Source organism: Rhincodon typus, chromosome 12, assembly GCF_021869965.1.
Source record: "Rhincodon typus isolate 14 chromosome 12, sRhiTyp1.1, whole genome shotgun sequence".
NCBI classification, from domain to species: Eukaryota; Metazoa; Chordata; class Chondrichthyes; order Orectolobiformes; family Rhincodontidae; genus Rhincodon; species Rhincodon typus.
The window spans coordinates 64,006,309-64,023,650 of record NC_063343.1 but is presented as its reverse complement, the minus strand read 5'-3'; the positions used below and the strand labels follow the sequence as shown (position 1 = coordinate 64,023,650).

Below are 17,342 nucleotides of genomic sequence, written 5' to 3'. Positions count from 1 at the left end.
CACTGTACTTTGGTACACGTGACAATAAATCAATCAATCAATCAATCAAACTCAAACCTGCATTTTCACAGGAAGTTTTATTTTCATTCTCAAGGTTGGGCTCATTTTGCTTTGACCAAATGGTACTGCATCTTCTGTAAGCAGTTTGATCCAAATGAGGGATTTGCTAGACCCCCATTTTGGTCCACTTCAAACAGTTCCGGTATAATTTATTAAAGTACGTTGGATTGTTGCAATAAGTAAAAACTAGGCAGATAAGAGTCTGTGTGCACTAAAGTGATAAATATACTGAGACGGCATAATGAAACAGTATTTCTTCCCTAAGGGAAATTAGGAGAGGTCTAGGGAAGGATTTCCATTACTGAGGGTCTAGGCAGCTGAAGGCCTGGCCGCCAATGGTGAAGGGATGGAAATCTGGGAATGCAGGGATCTTGCAGGTTTGCAGCACTGAAGGACATAACAGCGATAGAAAAGGGTAAAGCTCAAGGAGGGACTTGTACACCAGGCTGAGAATTTCAATATTGAGACCTTGCTATACGAGCCGTAGTAGATCAGTGAGATGGAAGGCTGCGGAAAATGGGAGGGGATGGGGTTGATCAAGTGGGACTTGGTAGCCATTAGGAATGAGACAGCAGAGGTTTGGACAAGCACACGTGTGTTGGGGTAGGGGGTGATGGTAGAAGATGGGACTCATCAGGAGAACATTGGAAAAGTTCAGACGACAGGTAACAAAAGATATTGATGAGGGTTTCAGCAGCAGATGAGATGAGGCAGGCGTGGAGTTGGATGATATTATAAAGGTTGAAGACGGCTGAGTTTTTCCAGCAATTTCTGGTTTTGAAGTCAGCAGTCTTGGTCATGAAGAGGATAAGAGGTTGGGAAGACATTTCAGGACAAAACTACTACAAAAAACTACTACAAATGGGTTTAAACTCCAGAGGGATAATAGTGATGGGGATGATGGGAGAGGGCTGATGGAGGCATTAGGGGGTGCCTGCTAATGAGCAAGTTAGAAAAGGAGGTAAATAAGACTTGATGGAGGATGCAGTGAGAAGGGACGGTGTGTAGTATAGAGTCGTATATCTTACACAAGAGATGAAAGTTCAACAGAGCAATGAGGCAATAAAATCAGGGCAAATAAAATCTGTACCAACATTAAATACAATATAGATCCAACAAATTAAAACTATTAGTCTCCATCCTGTTTGAGGTTCAGAGTTCGTAATGCTTGAGTCTCATTATGAACAGGCACTGGATGCTGTTTCATCCCCAGGTCTACCTTGTTTTTAAGGAAGCCTTAAGTGCATTTAGCCAAATGTGGTTATTCAAAGAGAGAATATTTAACGTAAGGATTAACTGGTGTGTATTGGAATAACTGTAGGATGTGTGCCCACTCACACATGCTCACAAATATAAACTTGTACTCTCATAAAACCAGAGAGTCACTCAAACATTCAGAAAATATACACAGACACAAGTGCATTCACGGTCACACACACAGATAGACCTTCTTACACAATCACAAAGTATGCATGCACACTCACATGGAAACGCACATGGAAGGCATGACAGCGACAACACAGTGTGGAGCTGCATCACTGGAAGGTATGACAGGACTGAGGAGATCAACTTTGACCCCTGACCTTCCATTGCCAAATAGAAGACAATTTTAAGAAAACGAGAGTAGGTGGTACTTATTGTGCCTCTATTTTTCGAACAAGAAAACTCCTTTGATGTGCATTTGCGGGGAGGGGACAGAAATGTACAAACAGCATTTTACAAACACTGAGAGAAACAGAAAGCTGCAGAGGCTGATCAAAGGACAGGACTGCATGCAAAGAGGCTCCATTGAATCTGAAACCCAAACTGACACAATAGCAGAAGAACAGCCTCTCCTATTGTTTAACATTACCCCAGTTTACATCTCCACCTCCACATTTCAAGTACATTGACTTTATTGTTGTAGAAGATAACAAAGGAATTCTGTTCAAATACTGCAGGGAGCTCCATCTCTATCACTATCTCCCTTCACCCCCCTATCAACATGAACCCGTTAGCATATTGCTTTGACAATAGAATCACAATACCATACGTTACTGAATCACAGATTTATCACAACACAGAAGAAGGACATTCAGCCCCTTAATACCTGTACTGGCTCAACAAATGAGCATTATTTCCTAGTATCAATCTCCTGATTTATCCCTGTTCCCTTGCATGCCATTTCTATCCAAATAATCATCCAATGCTCTCTTGAATTCCTCAATTGAAACTCCCTCCACCACACTTCTAGACTCAAATGACTCGCTGAGCGAAAATGTTTTTCTAACTTCACCCTTACTGCTCTTTCACATCACTTTAAAATTATGCCCTTTTATTCTTGTTCCTTTTGTGACTGCGGACAGGCTCGCCCCCATCTAATTTATCCAGCCTGCATATGATTTTGAAAATCTCAATCAAATCTCCTCTCAGCCTTTTTCTCCAGGAACAGTCCCAGCATCTTCAATCTACCCTTGTAACTGAAGTTTCTCATTTCTGAAACCATGTTTGTAAATCACTTTTGCACTCTCTCTCCAATGCATTTTATAACGCAGTGTCTTGAACTGTACACAATACTCCAGTCGAGGTCTAACAAGTGTCTTGTACAAGTTCAACATCACACAAACCCTAAGCCTAATCTTAACCCTATCTGAAAAGGAGATCATTTGCAGGGCAATTGGAGAGAGCAGGAAGAGCCATTCTAATTGGATAGTGCTTTCAAAGAGCCAGCACAAGTACAGTGTGCTGAACTGCCTCTGTGATTATTCTCTTCTGAAGAAGACGCATATTTGATTTGAGATGTCAACTTTGTTTCTGTGAATACAAATGTTGCCAATCTTGTTGATATTTACAGCTCTTTAAAGAACGATGGAATCATAAAGTCATACAGCATGGAAACAGAACCTTTGATCCCACAGTCCATACTGACCATAACCCCAAACTAATCCAGTCCCACCTGCCTGCACTTGGCTCATATCCCTCCAGCCATTTCTTATTCATGTATTATCTAAATTTCTTTTAAATGTTATAACTGTACTCAAATCCACCATTTCCTCTGGAAGTTCATTCCACACAATGAACTACTCTCTGTGTAAAACAATTGCCCCTCATGTCCTTTTGAAATCTTTCTCCTCTCACCTTAAAAATATGCCTCCTAGTCTTGCAATCCTCCATCCTAGGAAAAAAGACAGTAGCCGTTGACCTTATCTATACCCTTTTCTCTGTTTTTATTTCAAATTTCTAGCATACACAATACTCTATGATTATTTAATTGACAATGATATCATCATGATTTTATTGCATCCAATGTGCACTGGTGATTTAGCTCTCTACCTCTGCGATCGTTCACACAGTTTGCACAAAGTGAAGTGAATGCCTGGGCGCATTACAGAATGTACAAGATAGAAATAGTCCATTCAGCCCAACCAGGCCATGTTATGACAAACAGTTCATAACCCCAATGTACACTTTAACTTTTAATTTCAAGATGTGTTTTTTTTTAAGCAGAGGATTTCTATAGACAAATAAAGTCGGCAGGTGTAAGTTCAGTTGCTGGCTGGCAAAGTCCTGTGTGAGACCCACATCAGGTGTCAGGAAACTTCAGAGAGGGAGAAACGTAACAGGAGGAGATAACAAGGGGAGGCTCACTACCTAGCCTCCTCTCAGCAGAAAGTGAGCTCTTACACAGATTTTCTTGCTTCTTGCCCTTTGATATAACCAGGCCCTGGGCGATGTTTCCCAATTTGTTATGGTTCCAGAAAGGATTCTCCAAATTGCTAAGCCCTCGGGTGAGGAAGAATGAACTTGCTCCACTTCTTTGTTCACACACTGCCTTGGTTGGTCTCAACAAGGTCAATGTATTAAAAGGACCCTTCCCTTGTGGATACATTTCTCCCTGATCCAAATGAACTTTTTTTTAAAGGTGCCAATTGATCAGGCTTTTACAAAGAGAGTGAGTTTACTAATAATAAACAGAAGAAGAAACACTCATGCAATACAGATACTAGGAGCTAGGAATAGGAGGTGACCAACATTGCCTCCAGCTCTGATGTTCTACGCCTGGTAATCATCATCCTAATGAGGATTGCAGCATTGACCTCCAGTTCCAAAGCCAGACCAGACCTTGGACATCTGCGCAGAAGGAAAAAACACTTAGAGGGATGCTGGAAGTGAGTCCAAAACAAATGGAAGTGAGCCCAAATAGATAAATGCTAAAAAAGATATATGGATCAGTCTCTGAATTGTTCATGAAGAGTAGAGAAGGTGATATGGTGGCACTAATACACTCGGCATTGTCAGTTAAACAGTCAATTTTGAAATTCTTGGGTTTGCAAGTTGACAGGAATTCTGGTGTTCGGGTCACTTTGAACAATATCTAAATTCCAGCATTCAGAGTGAGAGATGGTCTTTTCTTTTATGTTACCTGCTGTGCAAGGACTTTTGAAATGACTGTTTCTGAAAATAGTGATTTTCACAACATTGTAGTTCACACAATAGAACATCTGACCAATAACACACGCAGAGACTAGTGTTGCAGTCATTTTAACACCTCTTTTGTATATTCATGGTGGATAAGACATACATGTTTTCAAGGGGTGGCTTTTTGCTGAGTAAAGAGATAGTCGCCCCCTCATTATCTCCTCTTGTGAAGTCTCTCCCTGTTTGACATTTCCCTGACATTATCCAGATGCAACATTCCATGGTCTTTAGATAGGAATTTGCAAGACAGTCACTGAACCTGCAGTTCCTTCCTGGAGCAGCTGTCTTTTAAAACACACATGTTGAAACTAAAATGATAAAATATCTATCAAAACTGTATAGCTCTGTTGCTTCATCAAAACACATTTAAGGAAAATACAAAAAATATTTAAACTTAACTGCTGACCTGTTCTGTGTATGCTATTAGGAAAAGATGTATTAATGGTATAAGGAAGCTTTCCCTGAATTCCCTATTACAAGTGACCATTCGATTTTTTTTTATACGAATTCACCTATGAGATATGGGCTTTGCTGGCTGGACCAGCATTTATTGCCCGTCCCTAATCACCCTTGAGAAGGTGGTGGTGAGCTGTCTTGCTGAACTGCTGCAGTCCTTGTGCTGTAGCCGGATATACAAGGGAGGGAATTCCATGATCTTGACCCGGCAACGGTGAAGGAACAACAATATATTTTCAAGCCAGGATGGTGAGTGACTTGGAGGAGAACTTGGAGGTGGTGGTGCTCCCCTGTATCTGCTGCCCTTGATCTTCTAGATGGAAGTGTTTGTGGGTTTGGAAGGTGCTGTCTGAGGATCTTTGGTGAATTTCTGCAGTGCATCTTGCACGTAGTACACAATGCTATAACTGAGCGTCGGTGGAGGGAGTGGATGTTTGTGGATGTAGTGCCAATCAAGTGGCCTGCTTTGTCTTGTTTGGTGTCAAACCTCTTGAGTGTTGTTGGAGCTGCACCCATCCAGGCAAATGAAGTGTATTCCATCACACTCCTGAGTTGTGCCTTGTAGTTTTGAACAGGCTTTGTGGAGTCAGGAGGTGAGGTGATCTATCCCTCAGGAGATTCCACAGATATATTGGCATCTCCTTTTCCAGTTCTCTGTGAAATATTTGCCTTTGGACATTTTGCAAGTTTTAAGGCACCACATAACCACAGAGTGATGCTGCTTTCGCCTGTCTGTCCCAATAATTCACTATTCTTCAGCCAAGATGACCTGGCAACAGCTTCTGAATCATCAATGTCTGAATGGTCACAATTCAGCAACTTCAAGGCTCTTCAGTGAGAAAGTCAGGAAGCAGCTGGCGAAGAACTCAGACATTAAAATCAGTCCAGAGCTTTTAATTCATTCATAGTATGTAGGTGTTAGTGGGCTGGGCCAGCATTTATTGTCCATCCTTAGTTACCTTTTAAAAGGTGGTGATGAGCTACCTCCTTGAACTGTTGCAGTCCATGTTCTGTAGGTAGACCCACAATGCCCTGAGGGAGGGAATTCCAGGATGTTGACCCAGCGGCAGTGAAGGGATGGTGATATATTTCTAAGTCAGGATGGTGAGTTATTTACCGCAGTATTCCTAACCTCTGACCTGCTCCTGTAACTACTGTGTTTATGTGGTGAGTCCAATTGAGTTTATGGTCCATGGAAACCTCCAGGATGTTGATAGTGGGGAATTCAGTGATGGTAACACCATTGAATGTCAAGGTATAGTGGTTAGATTGTCTCCTATTGGAGATGGTCATAGCCTGCAATTTGTGTGATATGAATATTACTTGCCCTACATGTTACGGCCTTTCATATTGTAAAAAGTAAAGTTGCCAAGACCCCAGAGGACCATGGGGCTGCTCTCTCATTAGAGGGAGATGACTGGTGGTAGTTTAACCTGAAAACCACCACACCACCTCACCCATAAGCGACTATGTTGCTGAAAAAAATTGAATCCAATTGCATGCTGCCAGTTTTAAGTCTCTGTAAACCTGAGCAGTGGGTTCAAAGTTGCTAAATATATAGCTTCTAGATTGTCTGGCCTGCATTAACTGCAAAGTATTGAAGACAATATGCCATGAAGCAAGGAGCAGGGACCCCAGGCTTAGTTTGTAGAGACCTGTAGACTACAGGAGGGGGAAGACGAGGAGTTGGATCTTCAGATCTGGGAGTGATTGAGTCAGATTTATTGCACAGTGTAATTAAATCTTTTGTCCTGCCTGATGGGAATAAATATCAGACTCTAGGTCAGATTGTTTTGGGAAGGCGATGGCCTAGTGGTATTATCGCCAGACTGTTAATTCAGAGATCCAGGTAACATTCTGGGCACCAGGGTTCAAATCCCACCACAGCAGATGGTGGAATTTAAATTCAATAAGTATCTGGAATTAAAAGTCTAATGCTGACTGTGAATCCATTGGTGATTGTTGGAAAAACCCTTCTGATTCACTAATGCCTTTTAGGGAAAGAAACTGCTATCCTTACCTGGTCTGGCCTACATGTGACTCCAGACCCACAGCAATGTAGTTGGCTCTCAACAGCCCTCAGGGCAATTAGGGATGGGCAATAAATGCTGCCTAGCCAGCAACGCCCTCATCCCGTGAATGAATAAAGAAAGTGAATGCCAACCCTTCAAAAATCCTTAGTAAAACAGTGACATTTCAGAGAAACTCTTTGTCAATATCATACTGATGGGAGGATGGTCCTTTAAGTTCAGCACCACAGTGGCAAGGTAGTCATCTGCAATCAATTCATTGTGACTCACTAAGACAATTAATGTAAGTTGATTTTAACCGTCAAATTCCTCTTATTTCATTCAGATTGTACAACAGTTTAAATTGCTTTATTAAGAGACATGATCTGCGTGATTAGGAACAACTTGAAATATAGGAATAATGGGCTGCAATGTAGCCCTAGGTTTCGAACCTTGCTGTCAGGATAACTGCTGGATCCTGAATCGAAGCAGGAGCGTGATGTGCTGATCTCACATTAAAAGGCTATTTAATGACCACATGGCACACTGACATCCAGTTAAGGAGGGTAGGTGGACTCCAGAAGCTGAAGGGACAATCAGGGACCTGCCCCAAACTGAAGGAGCTGAGTTCAGCCCATGCTGGTTAGGGAGAGAGCGGGCTCCTCCACAACCTCTAAACACCTTGTAGGCCCCTGGTAAGTTTGTAAATTGGCTACAGGGAAGTGGGCAATGCTCAAATAGTTTAAAGGATTGCTGACTTCTCCCTGTTCCACTGAGGGAAGACTGTATCCCTAACCCCTGTGAAAGGGAAATCATATTTGATTAATTTATTAGAGTTCTTTGCGACAAGCAACATGGAAAAAGAGGAATCTATGGATGTGATGCACTGTACTTGGATTTCCAGAAGGTGCCACACCAAAGTTTAATGCAGAGAATAAGAGCTCATGATGTAAGAAATAACATGGGTAGAGGGTTGGTTAGCTAACTGGAAACAGAAAGTAGGCATTGTGGGTTGTTTTTGGGTTGGAAAGATGTAACTAATGGAGTGCTGCAGTGGGATCAGTGCTGGGGACAATCTACATCAATGGTTTGAATGAAGGGACTGAATGTGCAGTTGCTTATTTTGACAATTAAACAAAGATAGGGGAGACCAGGATCTGAAGAGGATCTAACAATCTGCAAAGCACATGGATAGGTTGAGTCAGCAATAAGTTGAAAGATGGACTATAATGTCGGAATAGAGTACAAAAACTCGCATGGTGATTACAGAACTCTGCAGTACAGAGGAATCTGAGTGTCCTGGAACATGAAACACAAAAAGGTATTATGCAGGTATAGCAAGTGATTAGCAAAATAAATGGAATGTTATTTGCTGCAGAGCGAATAGAACTCAGTGCATGGTGGCTCAGTGGTTAACACTGTTACCTCATCACCAGGGACCTGGGTTCAATTCCACCCTCGGATGACTGTGTGTGGAGTTTGCACATTCTCCCTGTGTCCGCATGGAGGTGCTCTGGTTTCCTCCTACCAAAAATGTGCAGGTTAGGTGGATTGACCATGCTAAATTGCCCATAGTATCCAGGGATCTGTGGGTTGACACGGGGAATGCAGGGTTACAGGAATGGGGTTGGGGAGGGGTCTGGCATGGAATGTTTTTCAGAGGGTTGGTGTGATTTGATGGGCCAAATGGCCTGCTTCCACACTGTGGGGATTCTATGATCCAAAAGTATGGAAATTTTGCTACCATTTTATGGGGGATTGGTGAGACCCCATCAACAGTACAGTGTACAGCTTCGGTCTCTTTAGGAAAGGACGTAATTGCAGTGAAAGCATTTCAGAGAAAGTTCACTTGACTGATTGCTGAAGTGAAGGTTTACTCCTTTGTGGATAGATCGAACACCTTGGTCTGTAACCACTTTAAGCGGAATGAGAGGTGATCTTACTAAAATACAAAAGACATTGAGTAGATTTGACAGGATGAACGCTGAGAGGATGTTTCCCCTGTGGGAGGGACAAGAACTCAGGAACACAGTTTAAAAATAGGGGCTCCCCATTCAGACCAAGATAAGAGATAAGCATTCTAAATGGTGAAGCATACTCGAGGGGCCAAATGTTCTTCTCTTGCTCCTGATTCAGTCACATTTTAGCCACTGTCTGCTCACTGGATAATTCTAGCCGGTACAAAGAGGGGCCTTAACAATCCCTTTAATTGCTTGGGTCAGAGGAAGGACTGTGCTCAGAAACCAGCAAGCTACCCAGTGCCTGGAAACTCTGGAATGCCAGACTCTGTTCCCACCACTGGAACTGATTGAAAATTCAGTCCAGCAATCCTCCTGATTGTGATGTGGTCAATCATTATCGGTTCAGCAAGAAAATTAAATCGCAATGTTTTCAGAGGGAACATGGTTCGGTCCGAAGCACTGTATTGAGTTCTGCCGAGTTTGCATTCAATCTCTCAATGAGGCCTCGATTCAGACAAGCACAACCATTCAACCTCTCCCGATGCTTTTAGCTTTGGGACATTCAAATCAAACACAACACAGGTCCTATTTTTACAGTTATTGCTACAATATATATGACACACCTTGTGAAAACCTCAATTAGTTCTGAACATCAGGCCTGGTGTGGCCTCAGTGTGGACTTCCAGCCTCAAGGTGATTCCAGAGCGGTCTCGCAACCTCGATGTGATTCCAGAGCAGTCTGGAGTCAAGGCCCAGCACAGGCTATAGGTTTGGTGCGAGCATGGACTGGGTTGGAAGGATTGTTATTCTGGACTTTTTATTTCTTTATTTTTCTAATTTATTCCTACAATCTATAATGCTGGACTTCTTATTTCTTTATTTTTCTAGCTTTTTTCTCCCTTAGAATTTGTACTTAGAATCTGTACCTAGGTACCTTTGTACCTAAGATGGCGCGGTAAGTTGTTACTTGTAAACTTTTCACTGTTCTCGTGAGTGTACGTGTGACAATAAAGCTAATATAAAATCAGGCAGCATCACATAAGTTATTCACCACAGCTCCCTATACCACTACTGAGATTTCTTTCATCATGAACAGTTCTCATGCCTAAGACCATAAGACACAGGAGCAAATAGGCCATTCAACCCATCAAGTCTGCTCTGCCATTCAATGAAATCAACTCCACTTTCCTGTCCTTTCCCTACTAACCTTTGACTCCCTTACTGATTAAAAATTTGTCTACCTCAGCCTTAAATATAATTAATCGACCCGGACTCGACAGTCCTGCACAGTAAAGAATTTCACAGATTCACTACCCTCCGAGAGAATAAATTCCTCATCATCTCACTGTTGGAAAAGTGAGCGAACCCCTTATTCTGAGATAATGTTCTCTGTACCTAAACTCCCTCAAGGGAAAGCAACCTTTCCACATCCAACCTGTCAAGTCCCTTAAGAATCTTCTATGTGTCAAAAGCTCACCTCTCATTCTTCTATATTCCAATGAGTATTTCCAGACTCGACCACAGTGAGGGAATCATGATCTGCTTCCCACCCTCCACCATCCACAAATTCGAATTGTCCGAAAATCTGCTGGCCCTAATTAACACGTGCCAAATCTTGTTCACTCATCACCATTTGTGCTCACAGATCTACAATATCCAGCAACGCCTCCATTTTAAAATATTTATCCATAGCCTCCTCACGTACTCCCCAACTCTGTGATCTCCTCCAGCCCTACAGCAATCGAAAATCCCTGCCTTCTGTAGCACGTCGTTTCAACTTTCAGCTGCCTGGGCCCTAAAATTCCCGGCCTAAGCTTCTCTCTACCTCCCTCTCCTTCCTTAAGGCACGTTTTAAAGCCTACTCTTTTGATAAAGCTTTCCATGTTTCATCCGAAGAGCTCCTCACATGACTTGGAGTCAAGTTTATTTGCCAATTTCCTCACTGAAGCACCTTGCTGCTTTTACAATGTTAAGAATGCTAAATCAATGGGAGTTGCTGTGTGATGTCCAGTTAATTGAGCTGTGTATTGTAAAACACAAGCCGATAGTTTAAAGATATTGAGACTCTCAGAGCTCACTGTTGGAAAAGTGGGGCTCAGGGAACGTTATGTTTGAGATTCACATGACCGCAGATACACAGTCTGCTCCAAAACTCAAAGGCAAGTGTTTGGGCCAGTAAATTCTAGAGATACGTCAAGAACTTTTCCCAGGCCTTGTATGAGGCTTTGAGTTTGAGAAGGGGCCTTGACAAAGTGATATCAACAGTCGCTGTTAAGAGGGAATGCAAAGAAATACACATTTTTTCTTGCTCGAACCACATAGCTGTGTTGTGAACGTTTTGCTTGCTGCAAAAAGAGTTTACTCACTAAACCACCTATTGACCATGAAAGAAGCTTTTTAGTCCAATCACCAGCGACCCAAACTGAAACTTGGAGCTCTTCATGTTCCTGAATTGTGTGATTTTAATGTGGATTTCTTTTATTGAGAAACAACTGCACTGGAATAACAGAAACTTTAAACACGGTGAAATGTCCCAAGGGAGAAAACATTATCTCATCAGGACATAACAGGACAGATGACCAAAAGCTTTGTCAAGGAGGAAGGGTTGAAGGAACATAATGAAGGGTAGAAAGAGAGGTGGCGAAGTTTAAGGAGAGACAGTCAAAGCCAAGGGGCCAGGCAGGCAAAAGCTTGGTGGTCAAAGGGGTAGTAATTAAAATCAGGAATGCGCAAGGGGCTAGAATTGGAGAAATGTGGAGATCATCATAGATCATATCATAGAATATCTACAGTGTGGAATCAGGCCATTCAGCCCACCAATCCATACCGACCTTCCAAATAGCATCCCACCCTAACCCATCCCTTACATTTCCCATGGCCAATTCACTTAACCTGCACATCCATGAATGCTATGAGCAATTTAGCACGGTCAATCCACCTAACCCACACATCTTTGGACTATGGGAGGAAGCCGGAGCACGTGGAGGAAACCCACGCAGACACAGGGAGATCATGCAAACTCCACATCGACAGTCACCCGAGGGTGGAATCAAACCCAAGCCCTGGCGCTATAAGGCAGCAGTGCTAACTACTGAGTTACCCTGCTGCCTTCTCAGAGGATTGCAAGCCCAGATGAGTCTAGTGAGGGGAGTAAGGCCAGATGGAAAACAACGATGTCAATTTTCATACTCGATTATCAATCCATAATTTCCTCCCTGCTAAATCTTTTACTGTTTTTTTAAGTTTTGCAAGGCATTAGATTCCGTAGGATGTAGAAACATGCAGTGTTGAGGAAGGCCATTCAGTTCATTAAGCCCAGGTTGCTGCTAGCTCTTTAACATGAGTTACATGTTTGCGTCCTGTTCCCCTACACAGTCAGGGCAATAGGTTGAATGACTTGAGCAGTGTTCAAACTGAGGATGACAGTATAATATGTTCTCTGAGAGAGGAGAGCAGACCTAAGGGACACAAATATCAGATAGTCATAACTACATCTAACCGTGATTCAGGAGGAAGAATTGATGATATTGTGGAACTTGATACACCAGGAGTAGTTGAGGTGAGTAGTATCGGTGCATTTAAGGGGAATCCAGATGAACACATAAATGGAAACAGGATAGTAGGCTATGTTAACGGGTGCACTAAAGGGAGGTGGATGGAGGTTAAACACTGGCATGAAGCGGTTGGGCTGAATGGCCTATTTCAGTGCTGGAAATACTATCCTATTGACAAACATCATGGCTGAAATGGTAGCATTCTTTGCCCTTGGTTCAAGGCCCACACCATGGTTTGAGCACAGAAATCAAGATTGACTCTCCAGCGCAGTACTAAGGGAGTGAATCATAGAATCTCTACGGTGTGGAAACAGGCCCTTCGGCCCAACAAGTCCACACCGACCCTCAGAGCATCCCACCCAGACCCATCCCCCTATAACCCACCTAATCTACACATCCCTGGGAACTATGGGCAATTTAGCATGGCCAATCCACCTAACCTGCACATCTTTGGACTGTGGGAGGAAACTGAAGCACCCAGAGGAAACCCACACAGACACGGGGAGAATGTGCAAACTCCACACAGACAGTCGCCTGAGGTTGGAATCGAACCCAGGTTCCTGGTGCTAACCACTGAGCCACTGGGCCATCTCCATGACTGCACCATGATTGCAGTGTGTCGTCTTTTGATAGAACATAGAACATTACAGCGCAGTACAGGCCCTTCGGCCCTCGATGTTGCGCCGACCTGTGAAACCAATCTGAAGACCATCTAACCTAAACTATTCCATTATCATCCATATGTTTATCCACAGTAAGGTGAGGCCCCATCAACCAGAATGTATAAAATCATGAGGGGTATAGATAGGGTGAATGGTAGGTGTCTTTTCCCTACGATGGAGGATTTCAAGGCTGGGGTGGGACATTTTTAAGGTGAGAGAAGAGAGATTAATAAAGAAATGGGGGCAATTTTTTTACACAGAGGGTGATTCATGTGTGGAATCAACTTCCTGAGGAAGTGGTGGATGTGGACACAATTACAATATTTAAAAGACATTTGAATAAATACATGAATAGGAACGGTTTGGAGGGATATGGGCCTGGAGCAGGTAGGGGGAAGCTAGGTTAGTTTGGGATTATGTTCGGCACAGACTGTTTGGACCAAAGGGTCCGTTTCTGCGCTATACAACTGTATGACTCTATGATTCTGAGAGCAAGGAACTTGTCCCCAACACCCTGTCGAATGTCAATGCCTCGATCAACATCCTGAAAATAACAGATTATCTATCCGGTTATTACCACTTTGCTGCTTGTGGGCTCTGGCTATGCACAAAGTAACTGCCACACTTCCCACATTGTTACAGTCTCCCCACTTCAAAGGACGTACAATTGGCTGAAAAATGCTTTGTGGTATTGGACGGATTGGGGTGTGAAATGTTTGTTAACAACCATAGACTTTTCACTTTTCTCCCCTTCAATCTCAGTTGCAGCGTCAATTTTGTTGAAGAAAAATTGCAATAAATTCACAGTCAGCGAGCCTGAATTTCCTCAGACTCACTGGAGCTTGCTGCCGAGCATTTAGAATTTTCAAACATTTTTCCTCAGATTTCTGTTCCAACTGAAACTCCCTGTTGTTCCCTAACTCCTGAGTTGTGCAGGCGAGGGCGAATCAACAGACTGTTTTAATTCCCAACTCCATTATAATTCCCACTTTTCACATCCATTTTGCTTGGTCACAGATAAGTTACAACATTTAAAAGACATTTGGATAAGCAAGTGAATAGGAAATGTTTGGAGGGATATGGGCCAAGTTCAAGCAGGTGGCACTAGTTTAGTTTGGGATGAGGTCGGCATGGACTGGTTGGGCCGAAGGGTCTGTTTCCATGATGTGTGACACTATGGCTATGACTATGACATAAAGTTAACCAGCAGTTCTGTAGAAAAGTCACACCAGACTTGAAACAGTAACCTTGTTTCTCATTCCATAGAGGCTGCCAGATCTGCTGAGTTTTTGCAGCGTTCTCTGCGTTAGTTTCAGAAGCTGCAGTCACTGTCTCACCAGCTGGTTTTGCACCTGAAGGAATGACAATACAACCTCTCCATCACTTTCTAATATTTAACTGGCACGAGAAGCCATGGTCAGTCAATTCCTGACCTTATCTGATTACCTGTGCAACAGATTATAATTTAAATCATTTTGGCCGGGGTGGGGGGGCGTACTTTCTTGTTTTGTTTTGTCTTGTGAAGTTTGGTCGTGAAGGATTTTAAAAGCTAGCAGTGAAGGTGAGAAGAGTCACCAATTAGTTGACTGCAAATTTCAGTTTAAATTGCTTGGAAACAAACGGGGAGAACAGAGCGTTTGAGCTGAGGGTTTGGGGGGTGCCTGCGACAGACTGGGTTTGAATAAGAGCATGTAGGGTAAAAATCCTAGTCCACACGGTGAGACAGAAGGTGTACGAAGAGGCATTTTCTAGCTTCAAAGGAGAAACTAAGAGGAAGACCCGATCAATTGCAATCCAAACTCTCACACCTCATCAATCCCTTCCTTTCTGACAGTCACTCATTTTTAAAACTCTGAGTGGCCTTTTCCCTATCTCGATCTCTTTCAACACTCTGTTCAGCCCAGTGATCGACAAAGGTTCCCATTCCTTGGGGAAACAAGATAGTCGCCATTAAACACCATCCCTCCCTGCTTCGACTGCACTTTCCACCAGCCTCAGCTCCGACACCCCAGGCCTTTCTAATTCTCGTGCTTTAATTCTCCAACTTGTTAGCTCTGCCCTGCACAAGATGTCCCCCTTTGGAAATTCACTGTGAGGCAGTGGCTTTGAACTCTCTCCGCACTGCCCCAACTTCAGCACTGAGAGTTATCTGCCTGCCAACGACTGTGACTGTGCGACACAGCCGGGCCACAACAACAACAACGGCCTGCATTTATGTAGTGCCTGCAACGTCGCGAAACCATCCCGAGGCAATTTGAAAGGACTGCAAATCAGATCAGATTCTTTTTCTTTCACCTGGGTTCAAGCTCTGCCTCATATACTCAAACGCGCAGCCCCATAGCAGACATCGGAGCGAACCCACTGAGCGATCCCCTCGCCCGTCTTACCTTGCGGATTGGGCTGAAGATTGCGCCTCATCCAGTCATAAGGATTCCGCCTCGGAGAGCTGGGAGAGAGTTGGGGGACTATGGCGCTCATGGAGGGCAGCAGGCCAGCACCACCCTGGGGCTGCACAGGGGTAAAGTCGGACGGGCCGAATGCCAGCTGCCCTGGCGAGGTGGTGACGGTGGGGGCACCTGTCCCGTAGCCGTGCCATTCATCCCGGGGCGGCACGTAAGGGGAGCTCCAGGTGCCAGCAGGTTGAGGGTGGTGAGGGTCCGTGCTGATCCCAGAGACATGATGGTGGTAACCGGCAAAGTCGGAATACTGTGGAGGGGGAGGAGGGGGTGCAAAGTTCTGGGGGCTTAGGTTTAAGCTGGGGTGCCTCACCGAATTAGGATACATGCTGCTTTCCTTATCCAGGAGGTAACTGACGTACATGTTGTACGAGTCCAGCCAGGGACATGCTGAATCTCCACGAGCCTGGAAAGGGCAGTTTTGGCTTGCACTCACAGCTCGTAACACTCCTCCCTGACACACACTCACACACACACAAACACACACACACACACACACAAACACACACATGGTTTCTCATTAACCATCTCTTACATAAAACTCACCCTGACGTCACAGCCTGGCTCTCCCTTCACTAATTTGCATTGAAAGAATTTTTTTTTCACTCCCAGAGATTAGAGACGGAGAACTTCAATCAGAGTTACAAAGGTTAAAGGAGGAGGGATATTCTCCTCAGCCCCCCATGTCCTTATTACTTGTGTTGGGTGAAGTATTGAGACAAAAAAAAGCATCAGGTTAAGAGAAATAGAGAAAGGTTACAAACAGTTTAACAAGTTTATTGAGCACTTTCCCCAGAGGATTATTCTTTTTCCAAAGTTCCACTTCTTGCATGTTCAGGTTGAATATCCGGAGCATTAAAGTAGGGGCAGATGTAGGCCACTCTGCCCCCTCAAGCCTGCTGCGTCGTACAATCAGATCATGGCTGATCTGTTGTGGCCTTAATTCCACTTTCCTGTCTATCCCCTAAAACTCTTCACTTCCTAAACAATTAGAAATCTCACTTACTCAGCTTTGTTTATATACAAGAACACGGCCTCTGTCGATTCTGGGGAAAGAGAATTGCTGAGCCTCAAAAGGAACAAATTACTCCTCATCTCTTTTTCAAATTACAGACCCTTTATTTTGAAAATGCGTCCCCTAGTAAAAGTCCACCCAGGTCCCTCTGTACTGCAACATTTTGCAATGTTTAAGTACTCTGCTTTTCTATTCTTCCTGCCAAAAGAGCAACCTCACATTTACCCACCTCCGTAGTCCACCTGACAATATTTTGCCCACTCGTTTAGCCTATCAATAATCCTTTCTGAACTTTTTAGATCCTCTTCACAGTTTAGCCAGTCTCAATCAGACCAGTTTTGGGCTGTGAGTGCTTTTAGTCTTTCTGAACTGACCAATCCAAAGTTCTCCTGTTCACACTCACTCTCCTTAAACTGCATCTCTGCTGTCAATATTCTCATGCTCATTAGCTCATCAATTATCTACATTGGCCCCACGCCATCAATGCCATAATTTCATCCTTCTTTTCACATCCCTCCCTGTTCTTATCCTTCCCTGTCCCCATAACCACCTCAAGCTCCGCAATCCTTCAACATCTATGCAATCCTTTAATTCTGGTCTATTGTACCTCCATTATTTTAGTTGCAGCATTATTAGTTTGGTTCATCTTCAGAGGTTAAAATTGGAGAAACGCACAGTTCTCAGAGGATTGTTGGTATTGAAGGTAACACT

General features: G+C 43.6%; 1 protein-coding gene across 2 annotated transcripts in view; it reads right to left on the bottom strand.

Moving 5' to 3' along the window:
- The window catches only part of cdx1b (caudal type homeobox 1 b), a 55,369-nt gene extending 39,363 nt beyond the window's left edge, over nucleotides 1-16,006 (bottom strand). For both annotated transcript variants that reach the window (XM_048603881.1, XM_048603882.1), the window contains exon 1: nucleotides 15,548-16,006. In XM_048603881.1, coding sequence (XP_048459838.1) covers nucleotides 15,548-15,980 — 433 coding nt within the window. In that variant the 5' untranslated portion in view covers nucleotides 15,981-16,006. The remainder of the gene's footprint in view (nucleotides 1-15,547) is intronic.
- Between the last annotated feature and the right edge of the window lie 1,336 nt (nucleotides 16,007-17,342).